The sequence below is a fragment of the Carassius auratus genome, chromosome 21 (assembly GCF_003368295.1).
Source record: "Carassius auratus strain Wakin chromosome 21, ASM336829v1, whole genome shotgun sequence".
Taxonomy (NCBI): domain Eukaryota; kingdom Metazoa; phylum Chordata; class Actinopteri; order Cypriniformes; family Cyprinidae; genus Carassius; species Carassius auratus.
In genome coordinates, this window is record NC_039263.1 from 5238923 (window position 1) to 5258845 (window position 19923).

A 19923-nucleotide genomic window follows, 5' to 3' on the forward strand; every position below is an offset into this window, starting at 1 on the left:
CCTAAAAACACGAAAGCAAAAGGTAATCCACAAACAGAGTAACGGAAAACAACACTGAAGCAAACAAGGGTTAACAGGTTAACATGACATGGTAACTAACAAGACTAAATTACACACAGCTGGGAAACATGAGAACTAATAAGTGCTAGGGGTGATGGGAACTGAAGTCCAGTACAACACACACAACAGTCTAGAGGAGTGCCTTCTAATGATTGGCAAGCCCTCTCCAGCAGATGGCTAACCATTACATTACAGGATTTATATTCATGAACCACTCCTTAAATAGCAGCATTCCATTAATTCGCTAGATTTTTTTTATTAAAAAAATAAAAAAAAACTAGTTTTTCTAATCCTATTCTATTTTATTTGTTTTATTTTTATTATTATACAATTAACAAAAGCCAAAATAATAAAATAAAATAAAATATGTGTAGCCTACTGTGTTAAGCTACCTGAGAATTGTTATGGCATTGTATATCACTACTCTTTTGTTGATTTTGACTGCTTCAATCGTCCTCATTTTTGTAAGTCGCTTTGGATAAAAATGTCTAGCGCCCGCCTACCAACTTCTGTCTTTCAGCCAATCAATTTGGACTACTGCTGCTACGTGATTAATATTCATGAGCTTAGTCTTCGCCATAGTAGAAATCGCTCGCAGATCCGCGGTCTGTCAGAGAGAGCAACTACGTAAGTGCGCACTCTAAAAGGAAGCTGCAGCGTTCCAGCCCCCTCCTCACACTAATGTTTATGTGCTTTGTCAGCTGTGTCCTGTCTCTTGCGCAAACTCTGGACTTCGAGCCATAATCCTTCAACCTTTATCTTCAACTATCTCAAGCTTTCTTATCAAGCCGTATCGCTCTTCTGACCAACCCCTGTCGGACCTTGAGCAGACTCAACTCGGTCCAGACTATTTTTTTTTCTCTTTTACTACGCCCTCCCCCTCTAACTGTGAAACATGACATTAAATTCCAATAAAAATGAACCTGCAGTCATTCTGGAGCGTGTGAACAGCGCGCGAACGGCTCTCTCCGATCTCTATCTGGAACATCTGCTGCAGAATAAACCCAAGTCAGACAAGGTAAGAGGATTCGCCAAACAAACCACTGTTCTCACGATCACACAAGACGAAGACGACTCGTTTCTTCATTTCAGCATTTACATTTGACAATCGCATGCTGACAGTGTGTGTGGATAGTTTTATTATTATTATTTAATCAGTGTCACAGATTTAAGAGTTACTCTAAGGAGGATAAAGATGTACTGGTCCAGACTGGTGCAGCCCGGTTTGAGATTAGCATCACTCTGCTTTCTCACAACAACTTTCCTCGTCATACCATAAGATATGTTGACGATTTCAGGTCGTCGGTATAGTTTTCAACATATCTAGAATTAAATTCACACGAGTCCCATATAAAGGCGTTGAATAGAATATCGAATATTATTTTGGAATGACGCATCGTCGTGACGTCATAATGGTAGTGGGGAACTCATTTCCGTAAAACGGTTCTTTCGAACAGTTATTTTTTAATAATTCGGTGATTCTTTTATCAAATGGTCACTTCCTTTTATGAGATATGTACTAAAAAACTATGGTTACTTTATTTTAAAGTGTCATTGTTACAGTGTAATTATACATTTCTACTTAGTATTATTTACATGTAATCTACTTACTTGCCTATATGATTAGGGTTTGGATTATAATTTGTTTAACTGTGCATAATTAATTGTTATGATAAGAATAATTAGTACATGTAACAAGGACACTTTGTGATTTCATATGTCCTTGCAGTCCATGTGAGGTAAATCTTCAATAAAATCATGTCATAAATGCATTTAAATGAGTTATAGCTAAATATACGCAATCAATGCATAACTTTATTTCCATTTAGTTTTATGTGTTGTGCTTCTTGTGTTTTGATGTTCAAGTAACTTTCGTCCTATCAGTCAAATCCTCTGGAGAATCGTTTAGTGAACTGCTCTGAATCACTTATTAAATATTTATAGTATTTCATATATTGTGGTGGGGATTTTTGATTTTGTATTTTAATTTTTTGTGTGTCTGTGCTTGGAAAATATTCCTTTACTCTAAGATGATTTAATAGAAACTGATTCTACTTTTTGCTGATGTCATCCTAAAATACCAGAAACTTCCAGTTAAAGGCTCAATTGAATTATTTCTCTGAATTATTAGAGACTGACGACATCTCAACTATCATTCTTCTAAGCTGTTATCATGTTGGTTTAGAAGCCTGTATAGCTGTAATGATAATTGAATTAATCAAAGTAGTAATGTTATCAGTCTCTCTGCTCTTCACTTTCATGGGTTAATGTCATTAACTCCTTTTCTTCGTGTAACCAGCAGTACATGGGACATTATGTTCAAACATGGTTAAGACGTTTTCAGTTGTGAAGTGTAAGGTTAATGATAAACTCATTGATGATGAGATGGAAACAATAGTATTCTGTGGTAAAGATTAGATTAGCGTTAGGAGCCACAATAGACGTGTTAACTTTGGTTTGCCATACCAACGTGATGGTTAATAAATCAATTCTAAAATCTAATGTTCCAATGTCTTGATATTATTTGCTTCCATTATTGGTCAGTGCAGTCGTTGTTATTATTGGCTGATAACTCTATGCTCAGTACATTGTCCAATGGAATGATTTTCAGATTTTGGGCCAGTAAACTCGATCATCTCCATCATCTCGGTCTGATACTAAACCTTCTACCTGCAGAATACTAAGGTTTTTACGATTGCAGACAGGGGTGCTTCACTAGTCAAACTGGAAAGCTCGAGCTGTCTATAAATAGAAGCCGTCATTTTCTCTGCAGATAAAGGTGGGAGTCTGGAGAACAGTTTGGAGCTGCTTGTGTATAACACAGTGTCCCAGCATTGTGTTTGCTTTAGATAAAAGCACAAGACATGTTGCTTCCCTGTTCACACATGGCTGATTGTAAGCACATTGACCGTAGCACGTGTGTGTGTAGCTGGTCTACACCAGAGAAGGATATTCCCCATGAAAATGTGCTTATTAACAGTAAACCTTCAGCATTACCATCACACAAATCATGCAAACAAATAAAGTTAAATGTAAAATGATGTATAAGTCTCTAATTTACCCTTATGTCTGGTTTTGTGGTCCAAGGTCATAAATGTTTATCATACCCCTTTCCAGCTTGAAAACATATAGCATGTGAATAATACATTGCATTCATATTTGTTCTGCAGAGACACAATTATATTTTGAACACATATCAGTCCAGTCAGTCAAGATAAGTAGATAGTAACAGTGCAGATTAGGTCTGGGTTCATTTTTAAACTCACTAGGGCTGTTTTGGCTCGTGTTGCTCGGTGCAGTCTTCATGGATCAGGGGTGTGTTTTGTTCCCCAGGGCATGAGACAAGACTCCAAATACTGCAGGTATCAGCAGGAGTCACCGACTCTATCACACTTGTTTTGGTGAAGCGCACTGCAGTACATATCTCCTCAAACGACAGAGCTGTGTCTTCAGATGAAAAAAAAAAGACCATCGAGTTTCAAACGGAGGTGTTTGAACAGAAATCATTCCCAGCATTTAGAGGACTGTGTTGGTTATTGTTGCTGTTTATTGTGTGTGTGTGTGTGTGTGTGTGTGTTCAGCACTGAGAATCAGGTGATAGTTTCAACATCTTAAGCCATGCGATGACACTTCCCTGAAATCAGAGGTGGTTTTTCTTTGTCTGTTGAGTCACATGATAGTCCTGACTCAGTGAAACTCCAAAGTAGGAAGTGTATGTAAGGAGATCGCGTCGCAGACTGTTCTTTTGCTCTTGGGAATGAGGATGTGTTAGGGCCTCCCACAGTTATAGAATTGGTTGCATACACACTGCAAACTTTTGGGAGTGTACTGTACAAATGAAGTACTCTTTTAGCATTACAGTCGTGGGTCTGATACAGGATTTACTGCAGGAGGATATGACCTCTGTAAACTGCAATAGCTTCAGTTATGCCAACACTGAACTCTTCATATTTCAGAGCTGAAGTGCTGATTTCACAAGACCTTAGTCGACATGTCTTTCTGCATGGACACACATTCGTAGGTTCTGTTTAGCTGACCCAAGCATTGATGATTTATCAGCGTAATCGTGGCACGCAACCTTTGCTCGGGATGTTTGGCTGTTTCCTACCGACATGTGACTTCCCTCTGATGAGGACAGTGCTGTCAGCAGTACGAGCGAGTTCAGTGAGGCTTTTACTGAGGCCTGATCTCCAACTGGGGATCTTAGGTGGGATATGGGTAAGCTTAGGGGCAGATTTGGTGGTTTAAAGGGTCAACACTGTAATTAAAAGACTGTATTTTCCAATATAAGTACAATGTAAAAACATCTAATGCACGATAACTGCATTATATCAAATCTATATGTAAGTACATAGTAGTTAAGGAGACGGCTGCTCAACTGGAAGCTTGTAAGCTTGACTAATATCACACAAAAAATGTCTCTGTTCATGACTGGTTCATATACCAAAGGAGTCAAGCCTCTTCTGAGATTTATTTTATAGGCCTAAAGCTGTTACAGAATGTTTTTTTTTCTACAAAGGTTTTATATAAATTCTGCATAAGATCACCCTTTGGGCTCCGTGGGGTCTTTGTACAATCATTTTAGATTTTGCATCGTCTAAAAATTATATAAATATCTCAATATGTCACAATTTGAATTTTTTTTAAGTTTGCACTTCTGCCTCTGGTCTTAATGTGTCCAGACAGACTCTATTTTTATACCAGATTGAATTACATGTAAACAGATGTCAGTAAATATGCGTTTCAGGATTATCATACTGTATGTGTGTGTGTGTACATGGCTTTCTTCAGAGAATCCATATGAGCAGGAAACACAAAAGCAGTGATTTGATTACCTTAATGTAGTCACTCAGACCTGGGTCTCCCCATTCGACCGGTTATCTTCACTTACACTGATGGACTCGGTCTTAAAACCCGTTACCCTTACTCTCCCTTATGCTAACTCAAATACAGACAATCTCATTTTAAAACGAATCATGAGATGTATTTTTTCTCATGGAGGTTTGGTTAAAGTATCCGATGATCATATAATGTGCAACATCAATTTTATTTGTAGATCTGAAAAAGTGTTTCATGTGTGTAGCATGATGTTAATGTTCTGATGTTAATCGTATCTTAATATGTTTGTTGATTCTGTAGTGCAGTTACAATGCAACATTTCAGTTTTATTTAATTAAGTATAACTTAAATCATCTAAAATATGAAAGGACTGTGTCAAATGTGCATGCTCTTACTTTATCACAGACTAATGGCTTCCCTTCGTTAACCAGTTTACAGACAAAACTAGATTGAGGGTTTCAAAGAATGTTTTTCCTTTTCACACGAAAACTTTAGGTGTCAAGTGAAATCAGTGAAATGATTCATTGCTCAAGACAAGCATGGTTTGTCTCATTCTTTGCTTTCAAAACAACCTCTTTCAGAAGAAAGGTTATTGATTGCTTATGGTTTTGAACATGACATTTGCAGTAATCTAATACGTATAGTCTAATCTTCTGTTTCTAATCATTTAAGATCCATGGTCCAGTGGAAAGGGCCTGATATAAAACATGTTGTTGAACTGCCAAAGTATAAAACCGTGCTGTTATTTTTGCTAAAAATTATGAAATGAGGAATAGCTTTGGGGTAAAGTGTGCCAGTGACTCAACTAATAGTGATAGGAAGCTTTGCATCCAAAAGCACTTTTCAGATTATTACAAACCTTTTCTGGCTAGTTTAAAACATTTATTTATTGTTCAGCAAAAAATATACAGTGGAATGGGACTGCATTTTTCTTCTGATATAGTTTTATTGTATCGTTTATTGCTTAATAATGACACTCAGTGAGGAAAATATATTTCGCTAGTTCTGTTTCATTTTTTAGAGGACAGCTTGAAAGGACAGCTCACCTCCATCGACATTCATTCACCTTCATGTTGTTCTAAACCGTATGGCTTTTTAAAGGAACACAAGATATAATGTTTCAGCGTTTTGTGGCACAGCTTGTCCTTATTGCCCAATATGAATGCTTTGTGGATTTCATAATGTATGAAAAGAGCATACTTCATCATCATATCTAGCTGACACTGGATTGTGCTGATCAGTAAACCCATCATGTTAGTCATGGCGTCATCAGATTCAACTCAAGAGCTGAGGTCTAAAGTCCTGATCGTCTAGTAATGTGGTGTAAACTTTGTCCTGAGCATTCATGCATTGTCACGCATTTACTGAACATCAAGACGTGTAAGTAAGATCTTTTCTGTGAAGATCACTGTAAAAGCATTATTTCATTATTCATTCATCAATTTATTATTGAAATGACTGACTGCTGTGTCTGTGAAAGCAGAAGATTGACCACCTGAGCATCTCCTTCATATTTTGCTCATAAATAATGCTTGAGATTACCAGATTTACCCTGGCATGGTAACCCTATAATCATAGCATATGCATACAATATGTTTTCACACTTTCCAAATCTTGACAGCATTGTTTTTTGTTTTGTTTTGCCAAAGGTTTGTGTTGGTGCTAAATCTGGTCCTATATGTATGAAAAAAAAATGTAACAAAAAATTATAATTAAGCCACTTTATACATTTCAGACTGAAAGTAGATTTTAAATCACTAATAAAAAGTTAGATAAAGACAAAAAACAAAACAATACTGGTAGGATCAAGCCATTTCTGCAACACTCTTTCTCCATAAGAACTTATGCATTGGGGCACTCAGTTTAACATGATATTAAATAAAATCTACCATTATACTTTCAGAGGAAGCTTGTTTAGTCATGTCAGCTGAGATCAAGATAACATAACCATGCCAACCAGTTCCCAGCACTGCGAGATTTAATGAAGTGTTAAGATGTAACCGTTTAATCGTTAACCCAGGACAGATGTCCACACTGACTATTTAATTCTAATCCTTTATCATACCATTTCATTTTACCACAACGAACAAAACAAGTAAAACGTTTATAAAATCATCTATGGTTCCTGTCTGATATCTTGTCTAAGTTATAGGGATTCATCTAATACAAAACCTGTAATACAGATCTTAATGTGCGTCACGTTTGCATTCCCAGGCCGCTATGCAGAGTTACGACTGCAAAGGACAGGAAGTGTTCTCCAACGGCAGCGCTGGTCATATGAACGGCAAAGACGCGAGCAGGATGCGAGAAGTGGCCTTTGAGAAGAACCCCTCTGAGCCACTGGTAGACACTTTTTGTTTCATTTATGCATTTCATTTAATGTTTCAAAGTGACTAACTCAAATTAATGATTCATCCTAACATTTCAAATGATGTCTAATTTACTTGAGTCATTCAAAAGAAGTATTACAGTCTAAATTTGGGTTTTGTGTTTGTTCAGGGTGTAACTCTTAAGCTGAATGAAAGACAGAGGTGCACAGTAGCGAGAATATTGCACGGAGGGATGATACACAAACAAGGTTCGTTTGTGAATAATAATCAGTTTCCATACAGCTCAATGAAAAATTGCGAATGACAAACCTTTTATTTATTTTCTAACAGGTTCTTTACAAGAAGGTGATGAAATCACTGAGATTAATGGGAAAAGTGTTGCTAATCAAAGTGTAGACCAGCTACAGAAGATTCTGGTGGGTTGTGCTTTCGTCTTTGGACACACTTTACACTGTCTATTGAGAATAGTACATTTTAGCATACTTTTAAAAAAGAGCACCTATTATTAATAAAATATACTTTAAGTGCGAACTGAATTTAATATTTTTGGACATTTAATTGTATGTTATGTTGTAATCAACCAAAATGTATGAGTCTTATCTTAAATGCAGTTAGTTTAGTGTAAGGGGAAGTTTACACGACAACGTTTTCAGCCACAAACGGGAAACTTTTTATGCGTTTTGCCTGTTCGTTTACACGACAGCAGAGTTTTGAGGACTGAAAACACATATAGTGCAAGCTATCGTTTGTGTGTAAACACTCAATACGGGAATCTTTGAAAATAGTGACGTATGACCAGTATTGAAGGGTGAGTAGTCTGTTTTAGGGATGTAGACAGTATGTGTCGATTTTAAAGGCAAGCGCGAACAAACATACTCAATAAAGACGGCGTACATATTACTGTTGTTGCGTATATGTGAAATGTATCGTAAGACTGCTCTCTTGACAGTATTCATTAATTGGCTAAAATATATCTTAATGTTTTGCAACATTTTGCAACCATTTTTTTCTATTGGTGCTATTAATTTTTGTGAGCGGTTAAACTGAGCAGCGTTCTTCAGAAAAATCTGTAAGGTCCTGCAGATTCTTCAGTTTTCCAACATCTTTACATATTTGAACCCTTTCCAGCAGTGACTGTATGATTTTGAGATGCATCTTTTCAGACTGAGGACATTTGAGGGACTCAAACACAACTATTTAAAAAGATTCAAACATTCACTGATGCTCCAGAAGGAAACAAGATGCATTAAGAGCTGGGGGGTGAAAACTTTTGGAATTTGAAGATCAATGTAAATTGTACTTAATTTGTGTACCGGGAAACATACAAGTATCTTCTGTTGCTTACGAAGGGCAGAACTAAATGGGAAAAAATTATATTTCATCAAAATAAGACAAATTTGGCCATCTTCATCGTGTTCAAAAGTTTTCACCCCCCAGCTCTTAATGCATCTTGTTTCCTTCTGGAGCATCAGTGAATGTTTGAATCTTTTTAAATAGTTGTGTTTGAGTCCCTGAAATGTCCTCAGTCTGAAAAGATGCATCTCAAAATCATACAGTCACTGCTTGAAAGGGTTCAAATATGCGAAGATGCTGGAAAACTGAAGAATCTGCAGGACCTTACAGATTTTTCTGAAGAACGCTGCTCAGTTTAACTGTTCAGAACAAACAAGGGACTCATGCACAACCATCACAAAACAGAAAGACAGTCGAGGATCATCAGGTAACAGAACACAGTATTAAGAACCAAGGGTTCCCAAACTTTTGAGTGGGGTTATTTTAATAATTTCAGCAATTCTTTTGTCTTGTGGACTAAATGTTAATATATTTTATGTACAATATCTTACTCAGGACAGTACTAAATAAAAAATAACATGCATTTAGAATAATCTCTCTTATTTTTTGAAATTTACTCATATTTTCAAAGATTCTGCAAGGGGTGCCCAAACTTTCGATCCCCGCTGTATATATGTATAATTAGACTTTCGTATGAAGATAAAGCTTCAGTTCAAGTTTCTGTTGTGTAACTAGTGGGTAGCTTGATGTTTGATTAGCTATAGCTTCCTGAGCACTTGCACAGATGGGGTAATCATCACTTCAAGATGTTTCTGTGGTTGTGTTGCTTTCGATTTAACGTTGTTGGATGCTGTTCAACATTACAGAAAGACACAAATGGTGTAGTCACATTGAAAATCATCCCCAATCAGCCAAGTCGCCCCGTGGCATGTGAGGTGAGTAAAAAAAAAAAGAATAAATAGTGAAACCAGTGTCACGTCTTACCAGTTTCTTGCTTTTATTATTATTGATCTCAGTCTACTCAACCCGCTTTTTTCCTTTGATCAGTAAAAACACACTTAAAGTTTATTACTTCTTTCTTTGTCTGTCTATCCTGTATCCTTGGTTAAATTAAGGTTTGGTGTTTATCTTGGGAATGGGAAACTGATTGAAAGACACAGGTGACTATTTAAAGCATCAATAGCAGATAACTACACTTACTTTTCTCTTTAGATGAAGTAACTACAAACTTTCTTCTGCCATCTGCTGGCCACACAGCATCAAACTGAACTGCAGATGATTAAAATGTATTAGACATGTTTTGATGTTGTGTAGAGCGATGGCAGTCCTCATTCACCTTTTACAAGTAACCATTGTGCTGCTGTAAAGATTAAACATGTAGGTCCATCTAGAGCCTTTCTTACCATCTTTAGCCTGTAACTAGTTCTAGCTGTAGATATTATCGATCTATCTATCTATCTATCTATCTATCTATCTATCTATCTATCTATCTATCTATCTATCTATCGAAAATAATAGATTAGGCAAACCTGAAAGTATCTCATGAAGGGATTTTTAGTGGGAGGGGTTCTTTGAAGATGCTAGTTACAACTTCTACAGTAAGTAAAAAAAAAAGAAAATGTATATATATATATATATATATATATATATATATATATATATATATATATATATATATATTACAGACCAAAAGTTTGGAAATATTTTTATTTTTAACGTTTTTGTAAGAAGTTTCTTCTGCTCATCAAGCCTGCATTAATTTGATCAAAAATACAGAAAAAAACAGTAATATTGTGAAATATTATTATTGTTGGAAACAGTTCTGCTGTCTTATATATTTGATGAAGAAAATGTTAAAACTGCATTTATTCAAAAGAAAAAAAAATCTAATAATATATATTCTAATAATATATTTTCTATACTATCACTTTTTATCAATTTAACACATCCTTGCTGAATAAAACTATTGATTTTATTTTAAAAAAAGAAAGAAAATAAAAATACTGACCCCAAATTACTGACCAGTAGTGTATATTGTTATTACAAAATATTTATATTTTAAAAACATAGCTTCTTTTTTGTACTTTTTATTCATCAAAGTATCCTAAAAAAGTATCACATGTTCTGAAAAAATATTAAGCAGCAGAACTGTTTCCAACTTTGATAATGAATCATCATATTAGAATGATTTCTAAAGGATCATGCGATAGTGATCCTAAAAATTCAGCTTTGCATCACAGAAATAAATGATCATTTAAAGTATAATACATTTAAAAAGAATTGTTTTAAATTGTAATAATATATCACAATATGACATTTTTTTTTCTGTATTTTTGATCAAATAAATGCAGGCTTGATGAACAGAAGAAAATTATTTCAAAACATTAAAAATAGTAATGTTTCTTTTTTTTTAATACATGTTCCTGACATCTTTTGTTGATCATGAAGAAGCCTGTCTCTAAATTTAGAAATCAGTGATTGGCTGATAAGTCATCTTTATGAAGTGCATACAATGGTTTTATGAGGGACTAATGTTTTTTAAATAATGTTTTTGCAGACGTATATGAGAGCCCAATTCGACTATGACCCTACCAAAGATGACCTCATCCCATGCAAAGAAGCTGGCCTGAAATTCCAAACGGGTGACATCATTCAAATTATCAATAAGAAGGATCCCAATTGGTGGCAAGGAAAGGTGGACAACTCCTCCACAGACTTCGCAGGACTCCTCCCTTCTCCAGAACTTCAGGAATGGTACGTTCTGACATGCGTTCATCTTTTGTATATTTGGTGACAGATTGACTTTCTTTGAAGTTATGGAGAGATTAGTAATGTACATGTACAATCTCTCTGTCATTTTTTTTTTTCAGGCGAGTAGCAAGCAAAAGCAAAGCAACACGAGAAGCCGGTCAGTCCTGCAGTCCTTTTGGCAAGAAAAAGAAATGCAAAGACAAATACCTTGCCAAACATAGCTCAAGTAAGTAAAGCTTACCTCTAAGGCTTGTATGTGAACTCATATTTATGCATATTTATGAAAAAATTATCTAATAACTATCTTTTGAAAAATACATGCATATACTTTAGATTAATTAATTACTTTTTGGATGTGAAGGTGACACTTCTACCAATGAAAATTAGATTTTGCAATGATAAATTGTAATAATTCTCAAATGCCACCTCCGAATCACCAGTTTATGGCTGTAATTAAAAGAAAATACTCAATGTAATAACCCAGAAATCACTTTATTTTCTTTATGAAGCACAAACGGTGTCTGTGTTAAAGTGCAACATATGTCTGCTGTTGTAGAAGCAGGCCTCAGACATTGCTCTTGTCATGCATTAACTAAATAATTTGTGTTTCTTCCTTAGTCTTTGACCAGCTTGATGTAATATCCTATGAGGAGGTAGTGAGACTGCCTGCATTCAACAGAAAAACTCTGGTTCTCATCGGTAAGCATCGCCATAGCTATCTTAGACACCGCTCAGACCAGCAGGGAATTATTAGGAATGGAAGTCCACAGTTATTATTTTTTTAATTTTTTTTACATTGTAGTTAAAAAAATACAAATTGAGGGCGTGACCATATCATTCTCTCTTCTGACAACCATACTCAGTCTCTGAGTTCAAAGTATTAGATATATTTTCTATATTTGAAGGAAGATGAAATACACATTTTGCAGGTATTACAATGCTGATGACCATTAAAGGGTCCATTGGAGCAAATGAGAATGCAAATATATATATTTGTTGTAATGTGTCAGACGTTTAACCAATTATGACAACTTCCATTTCTGCACAGAATGGGAATATAAAAAAGAGTACCTTGATAAAATATAGATCCACAACGATGATCTTAACATTTGAAAATGCACAGTTAATTAGAAGTGTACAGGCTAAAATGTGTTATTTGCTCTTTTGCTATTGTTTAAAGGTGCACATGGAGTCGGAAGGAGCCATATAAAAAATTCCCTGCTGAGTAAATATCCGGAGAAGTTTGCTTACCCAGCACCACGTATGTACCGTCCAGCTGCGTGCCTGCTCTTATTCATTACTTAACCATGAACTCTTCCACCTCTGAGAGCCAATCTGAATCATATACAGTCTTAAATCTATGTGTACATAGTTTACCCAAATATTACAATCTTGCCATTTTTTATAATTTGTCAAGTTGACATGCTGCATCATATTTACTCTATTGCAAATTGCATTTTGTATACTATAAAGGCACAGAAGTATTTTTTACAAAAAACAATCAAATGTGACGTCATCTCTAAGAAGATCTAAGTTTGTTTAGAGTTTGTTATAGTTTAAAATAGCTTGCCAGCGTGAACGTTTTATTTGTATTTTTGGAAAATGCTGGCTGTTAAAAATCTCCGAGCTAACACTAGTTTACATACTCATCTAAAGACCACATCCAGCAGTGCAGACGGTGTTCACAAACAAGCAGCTATGGTAGAAACCACTGCTCTTACCACTGAGTGAAATCCTTAGAAAAAACACTCCATTCCACTCCATTGATTCTCCATTGTTTTTCTGTGTAAACATATTGTAGACTGACTTATTTTAGTTCAACTTTTAAAAAACAAGTAACTAACTAGTTTTTTTTTTTTTTTTTTCAATTTTTGAATGCTTTAAAAAAAAATTTAAGACGGATTTTCGCTTCAAAATAAGTTTTATTCATTTTTTTTGTTGGTTTTCCACTGAGATTATATTGTCATCCTTAAAAAAAGAATGCATAAGATATTTAGGCTACGTTTACACGACAACGATTTTGTCAAAAACTGAAAAGTTTATCCCTTGCATTTTTTTACATTTTCACGTATACATGACAACATTTTCTAAATGATTTACACATATTTGCGAAAATTGCCAGCAATGCTGCATTACGAATGCCAAGCCACAAGTTTTCGGTGGTACTTTGTTAGTAAACAGTTCCTGTAGGAAACATACATATACAACTGCATAATAAATGAAAAGAAAGTAGAATACAAAAAGATTAGAAAGGTAGTTAGATTTTTTAAAGAATAGAATTAGAATAGTGAGTGTTAAAGTTAGAGGGTCAAATAAAGATGGAAGAGATATGTTTTAAGCCGATTCTTGAAGATGGCTAAGGACTCAGCTATTCGGATTGAGTTGGGGAGTTCATTCCACTAGAAGGGAACATTTAATTTAAAAGTCCGTAAAAGTGACTTTGTGCTTCTTTGGGATGGCACAATCAAGCGACGTTCACTTGCAGAACGCAAGCTTCTAGAGGGCACATAAGTCTGAAGTAACGAATTTAGGTAAATGGGTGCAGAGCCAGTGGTAGTTTTGTAGGCAAACATCAATGCCTTGAATTTTATGCGAGCAGCTATTGGAAGCCAGTGCAAATTGATAAACAGAGGTGTGACGTGTATTCTTTTTGGCTCATTAAAAATTTATCTTGCTGCCGCATTCTGAATTAATTGTAAAGGTTTGATAGAACTGGCTGGAAGACCTGCCAAGAGGGCATTGCAATAGTCCAGCCTGGACAGAACAAGAGCTTGAACAAGGTGTTGTGCAGCATGTTCCCAAAGAAAGGGCTTGATCTTCTTGATGTTGAATAAAGCAAATCTGCAGGATCGGACAGTTTTAGCAATGTGGTCTGAAAAAGTCAGCTGATCATCAATCATAACTCCAAGGCTTCTAGCTGTTTTTGAAGGAGTTATGGTTGATGAGCCTCACTTGATGGTGAAATTGTGATGGAACGATGGGTTTGCTGGAATCACAAGCAGTTCTGTCTTGGCAAGGTTGATTTGAAGGTGATGGTCCATCATCCAGGAAGAAATGTCTGTTAGACAAGCTGAGATGCGAATAGCTACCGTCGGATCATCAGGATGGAATGAGAGGTAGAGTTGAGTGTCATCAGCATAGCAGTGGTATGAAAAGCCATGTTTCTGAATGACAGAACCTAATGATGCCATGTAGACAGAGAAGAGAAGTGGTCCAAGAACTGAGCCCTGAGGCACCCCAGTAGTTAGATGTTGAAACTTGGACACCTCACCTCACCAAGATACTTTGAAGGACCTATCTGATAGGTAAGACTCAAACCATTGAAGTGTTGTTCCTGAGATGCCTTTCGCCAGTAGCGTTGATAGGAGGATCTGGTGATTAACCGTGTCAAAAGCAGCGGACAGATCAAGCAGGATAAGTACTGAAGATTTGGATTCTGCTCTTGCCAGTCTTAGAGCTTCAACAACTGAGAGCAAGGCCGTCTCAGTTGAATGTCCACTTCTGAAGCCAGATTGGTTGCTGTCAAGGAGATTGTTTTGTGTGAGAAATGTAGAGACTTGTTTGAACACAGCTCGTTCAAGTGTTTTTTGCAATAAAAGGAAGAAGGGAAACTGGTCTGTAGTTTTCTAAAAGAGATGGGTTGAGTTTGGGTTTCTTAAGTAGTGGAGTTATACGTGCCTGTCTAAATGATGAGGGAAAAACACCAGTGTGGAGGGAAGTGTTGATGATGTGAGTGAGTGCAGGTACAACTTCATGAGAAATGGCTTGAAGGAGATGAGATGGAATTGGATCAAGCGAGCAAGTAGTAGGGTGATTAGAAAGGATGGGTTTTGACACTTCTGCCTCAGAGAGTGAAGAGAAGGATGTAAATGAGTGTAAATTTGCTGGTGATATGAGCTTGACTGATTGTGGTGTGGAAAATTGTGCACTAATGTGTTTAATTTTATTAATGAAAAACGTTGCAAAGTCGTCAGCTATTAGAGATGAAGTAGGAGGAGGACAGAGAAGTCAGGAAAATGTTTTAAAAAGCATGCGAGAGTTAGATGAATTGTTAATTTTGTTATGGTAGTATGTCCTTTTAGCAGAGGAGATATTAGCAGAGAAAGAAGATAGGAGTGGCTGATACACAATAAGATCAGTAGTATTTTTGGACTTGCGCCACACCCTTTCAGCAGCTCTAAGCTTAGAACGGTGTTCGCGTAGAACATCAGATAACCAAGGGGCAGAAGGGGTGTTACGGGCTGGCCTGGAAGATAAGGGGCCAACAGTGTCTAAACAAGATGTAAGAGTGGAGCAGAAAATATCCGTAGCATTGTTAGCATCCAAAGATGCAAACAGTTTAAGGGAAGGAAGTGAAGATGAAACCATTGCAGATAGCCGGGAGGGTGAAACTGTGCGTAGGTTACGTCGAAAGATGACATGTGGAGGGGTAAGTGATGTGTCAGAGATCATGTTAAGGTTAAGAGTGATGAGGAAGTGATCCGACGTGTGCAGTGGAGTAACCAGAACATGATCAGTATTATTATATGTTGTATATGTTGTTTCTCTGCTGTTGGTTGTAATATTGGTGAATTAAATCCAGACTTTGCTGAAGAAGTGTTAGCAAACTCTTGAGCATCAACAGTAACATATACTCCGCCATTGTTATGTATGTTTGTTCGCACTTGCCTTAAAAATCGACACGTAATACGCATGTCTACATACCTAAAACGTCCAATGCCTGCGCATGACATAAGCGTTTTCAAAGATTCCCGTATTGGGTGTTTACACGGAAACGATAAACGGTGCCGTTTTCAAAAATATGCATTTTAAGTCCCCAAAACGATTGTTGTCGTGTAAACGAACAGTCAAAACGCAATAAAAAAATCCCTTTTTGGCTAAAAAAAACTTTGTCATGTAAACAGCCCCTGAGACTTTAAGATATATCTTTTTTATGTATTTTTTATTATTTATAGATGATTTTTAGAGCTAAATTTAAGATATTCTCAAAAAAAGACCTCTTTTCAGAGGATATATTTACCAAAAGGCAAGACAAACTAAATAATGAATCATAAAAACATACCATTTGTCTTTGTAGACACCACTAGACCCCAGAAGAAGGACGAGGAAAATGGCAAAGAATATTACTTTATTTCCAATGATGAAATGACCAAATGTATCATCGGGAACGAGCTCCTTGAATACGGCAGTCACCAGGGACACATGTTTGGGACTAAGATCGAAACGGTGCACAAGATTCACGAGCAAGGGAAAATTGCTGTGCTGGACGTGGAACCGCAGGTAATGAAACGTTCTCAAGTCAGACATCAATGTAATTAACATAGCATTTGAGCCCTGTATTTTGCAATTTCAATTAACCTAATTCTTCCCGTATCACTAATTCCTGCTTTGACAATCAATGTTTTTTTCCAGACGCTGAAAGTGCTCAGAATGGCAGAGTTCGCTCCTCTCGTGGTGTTCGTTGCTCCTACAAACACTGCCAATCAGGTTAGAAACTGATTCCTTCAAACTTTAAACCCCATATGTTAATTTCTACTCATGCTTATGACCCGAAGGCTATAAATCAACAGTCTTTCATTTTTACAACCAAAGTTTCCATTCTGCTTTTCAGTCAGAGGCAGTGCAGAGCATCCAGAAGGAATCCGACAGCATCCTCGGTGCATACCGCCACTTCTTCGACGAAATGCTCGTCAACAACGATGTAGATGAGAGTGTTAAGGGTGTGGAGGAGGCCATCGAGAGAGCCTCCTCAACCCCGCAGTGGGTACCGATCTCCTGGGTCTACTAAAACCCCAATCCCTTTCTCCTGTCGCCCCTCCGTAAATCCCACTCACACAGTGCCCTGCCTAATACAGTCGTTATCAAGACCGTTTGCACAGAAATAAGTGTTTTATAGAATGTTTGGCAGAAAAGCAATAAGTTTGTTCTTTTTTGTTTAATATGTGAATAATTTTCAAATTACATAGCGCTATAGCATTAAGCGATGACATTGTTAGCGATGCAAAAAGGACCTCTACTGTGATTCAAGATAGCACTCAGTTCATTAAGGTCTGTTGGTTTTCGATCTTCCCTGAAGTTTCAGTGTGGTTTATTTTGTAATGTGCCATGTTCTTCTTAAAGAGTATTAAAAAAAAAAAAACCTTGTCAAAAACACAGGGAAATTGTATCAGTCGATATTTAAAGGCAGTCCTGAAATGTTCTTCATCATTACATATGGATTTACCTCAAGTCTTAATGTAAGGCACTTTTAAAAGAACTGAATAAACCTCTCCCTACACTCCAACTTGTGACTCTCTGTGTTAAAGTGTGGAAAACTGTTACTGCGACTAGCTACAACATCTTTTTCACGTTTTAGCACTGGTGTCTGACGGGCAGTTTCTATAGAAGCCCGTTTCCACCACTAAATAAAAAATAAAATAAGGTAATTGCGACTTTTTATCTCGCAATTATGACTTTTTTTTCTCCGAATTGTGAGTTTGCGCAATTCTGTCTTTTTAACTCGCAATTCCAACATTATCTCACGACCAATTCGTACGTATTTTACGAGGTGGCTTATTCGTACGAATTTGTACGACCTCACTCGTACAATTTTATACGATTTGTCTACGAGTGACAGTTAGGTTTAGGGGCGGGGTTAGGTGTAGGTCATTCGTACAAATTCATACGAATTGTGCAACTCGTAAAATACGTACGATGTGGCAAAAATCTAATTAATTTGTACGAGTGTGGTCATACGAATTCGAATGAATAAGCCACCTCGTGAAAAATGTACGAATTGCTGTGAGATAGGGTTCGCTATTCTGAGAAATAAAAGTAATAATTGCAAGATATGAATTTGCAATTGTGAGAGAAAAAGAAAGTCAGAATTGCGAGATATAAAAATTGTGTGTTATAAAGTCAGAATTTCAAAATATGAACTCGCAATTCTTCTTAAAAAAAATTGTGCAATACTTTTTTTTTATTCAGTGGCAGAAACGGGCTTCCATAAGTTTCAGCTCTTTCATGGATGTGTGAAGTTGGCTTTGCTTGGTTTTTGTGTGAACACAGTCTGTTGTCTTGAAACACCAAACAATGAGCTGATGAGGTTACAGATGATATATATATACACACATTTATTGACTTCTTTCATTGAATCCCTTTTAATCTGTAATGAAAATGCACACTTATACAGATGATAGAAGCTGAAGTCTGGCCTTCAGTGTGCCTCAATATATATTTCTCCTGATAATGTACACACTGATATTTAATCACAGTGCTAGGTCTATTCTAAAAAAGTTTTCATGTAAAGTCAAATGTATTAAACTAATAAAGTTTCTGTCCTGAATTATGAGTGACAGATTTGCATAACCTTTAATGCCCTTTAAACAGTTTAAAATCATGGTAAACTTCATCTTAACTCATAATGAAACAAACATTATGCTAAATATGACATGCATACACAATAAGCTAATGTGCCCAAAACAGACCTTTCCAGATGGACTGGGGCAATATTACTACACTGCCTAATTTAGATTTCTCCATTTTTGTTTTGTAGTCACTATACTTCTTTTTTTTTTTCATTTTTCAATCGTTACAATCATAAATTCCTAGATTTAATGATTCCATATAAGTGTTAGCATGTTGCTAAAGTCATTATATTTGTAAAATATTATATACAGTACAGACCAAAAGTTTGGAACCATTACTATTTTTAATGTTTTAGAAAGAAGTTTCTTCTGCTCATCAAGCCTGAATTTATTTGATCAAAAATACAGAAAAAAACTGTAATATTGTGAAATATTATTACAACTTAAAATAATAGTTTTCTATTTGAATATACTTTTTAAAAAAATTATTCCTGTGATGCAAAGCTGAATTTTCTGCATCATTACTCCAGCCTTCAGTGTCACATGTAACATCAGTCGATCACATGATCATTTAGAAATTATTCTAATATTCTGATTTATTATGAGTGTTGGAAACAGTTCTCCTGTCTAATATATTTGATCAATAAAAGGTTAAAACTGCATTTATTCAAAAGAAAAAAAATTATAATAATATATATTCTAATAATATATTTTCTTTACTATCACTTTTTTGATTTTATAAAAAAAGAAAAAAAATACTGACCCCAAATTACTGACCAGTAGTGCATATTGTTATTACAAAATATTTATATTTTAAAAACATAGCTTTTTTTTTTTTTTTTTACTTTTTATTCATCAAATATCCTAAAAAAGTATCACATGTTCTGAAAAAATATTAAGCAGCAGAACTGTTTCCAACTTTGATAATGAATCATCATATTAGAATAATTTCTAAAGGATCATGTGATAATGATCCTAAAAATTCAGCTTTGCATCACAGAAATAAATGATCATTTAAAGTATAATACATTTAAAAACAATTATTTTAAATTGTAATAATATATCACAGTATTACATTTTTTTCTGTATTTTTGATCAAATAAATGCAGGCTTGATAAGCAGAAGAAACTTCTTTCAAAAACATTAAAAATAGTAATGTTTCCAAACTTTTGGTCTGTACTGTATCTTTTAGTAAAAGTTTAATAATAATGGCTTTGCATTCCACTTTAGTTCAAATGAAAATCTGGGAAGAGAACCAACAAAAACTCTTCCACAGGGCAAGGAATTTGGATTTATGGTTTACA

The 19923-nt window shown here is 35.7% G+C and overlaps 1 protein-coding gene across 1 annotated transcript; it reads left to right on the plus strand.

The window, feature by feature from the left end:
* Nucleotides 1-694: 694 nt before the first annotated feature.
* Nucleotides 695-17556, plus strand: mpp1 (MAGUK p55 scaffold protein 1). Its single transcript, XM_026195633.1, has 12 exons — nt 695-1078; nt 7114-7242; nt 7399-7477; nt 7560-7645; nt 9389-9457; nt 11080-11276; nt 11393-11499; nt 11892-11972; nt 12454-12534; nt 16351-16553; nt 16686-16760; nt 16885-17556. The coding sequence occupies exons 1-12, from the start codon at nt 956-958 to the stop codon at nt 17059-17061; spliced, it is 1407 nt and encodes a 468-aa protein (XP_026051418.1). The 5' UTR covers nt 695-955; the 3' UTR covers nt 17062-17556.
* Nucleotides 17557-19923: the final 2367 nt, after the last annotated feature.

Excerpts from the sequence above, each read along its gene's own strand:
- mpp1 (XM_026195633.1), top strand. The coding sequence starts at position 956 with ATGACATTAAATTCCAATAAAAATGAACCTGCAGTCATTCTGGAGCGT. Across the intron at positions 9,458-11,079 it reads GTCGCCCCGTGGCATGTGAG|ACGTATATGAGAGCCCAATT; the intron begins GTGAGTAAAAAA and ends ATGTTTTTGCAG. Across the intron at positions 16,761-16,884 it reads CTACAAACACTGCCAATCAG|TCAGAGGCAGTGCAGAGCAT; the intron begins GTTAGAAACTGA and ends TCTGCTTTTCAG.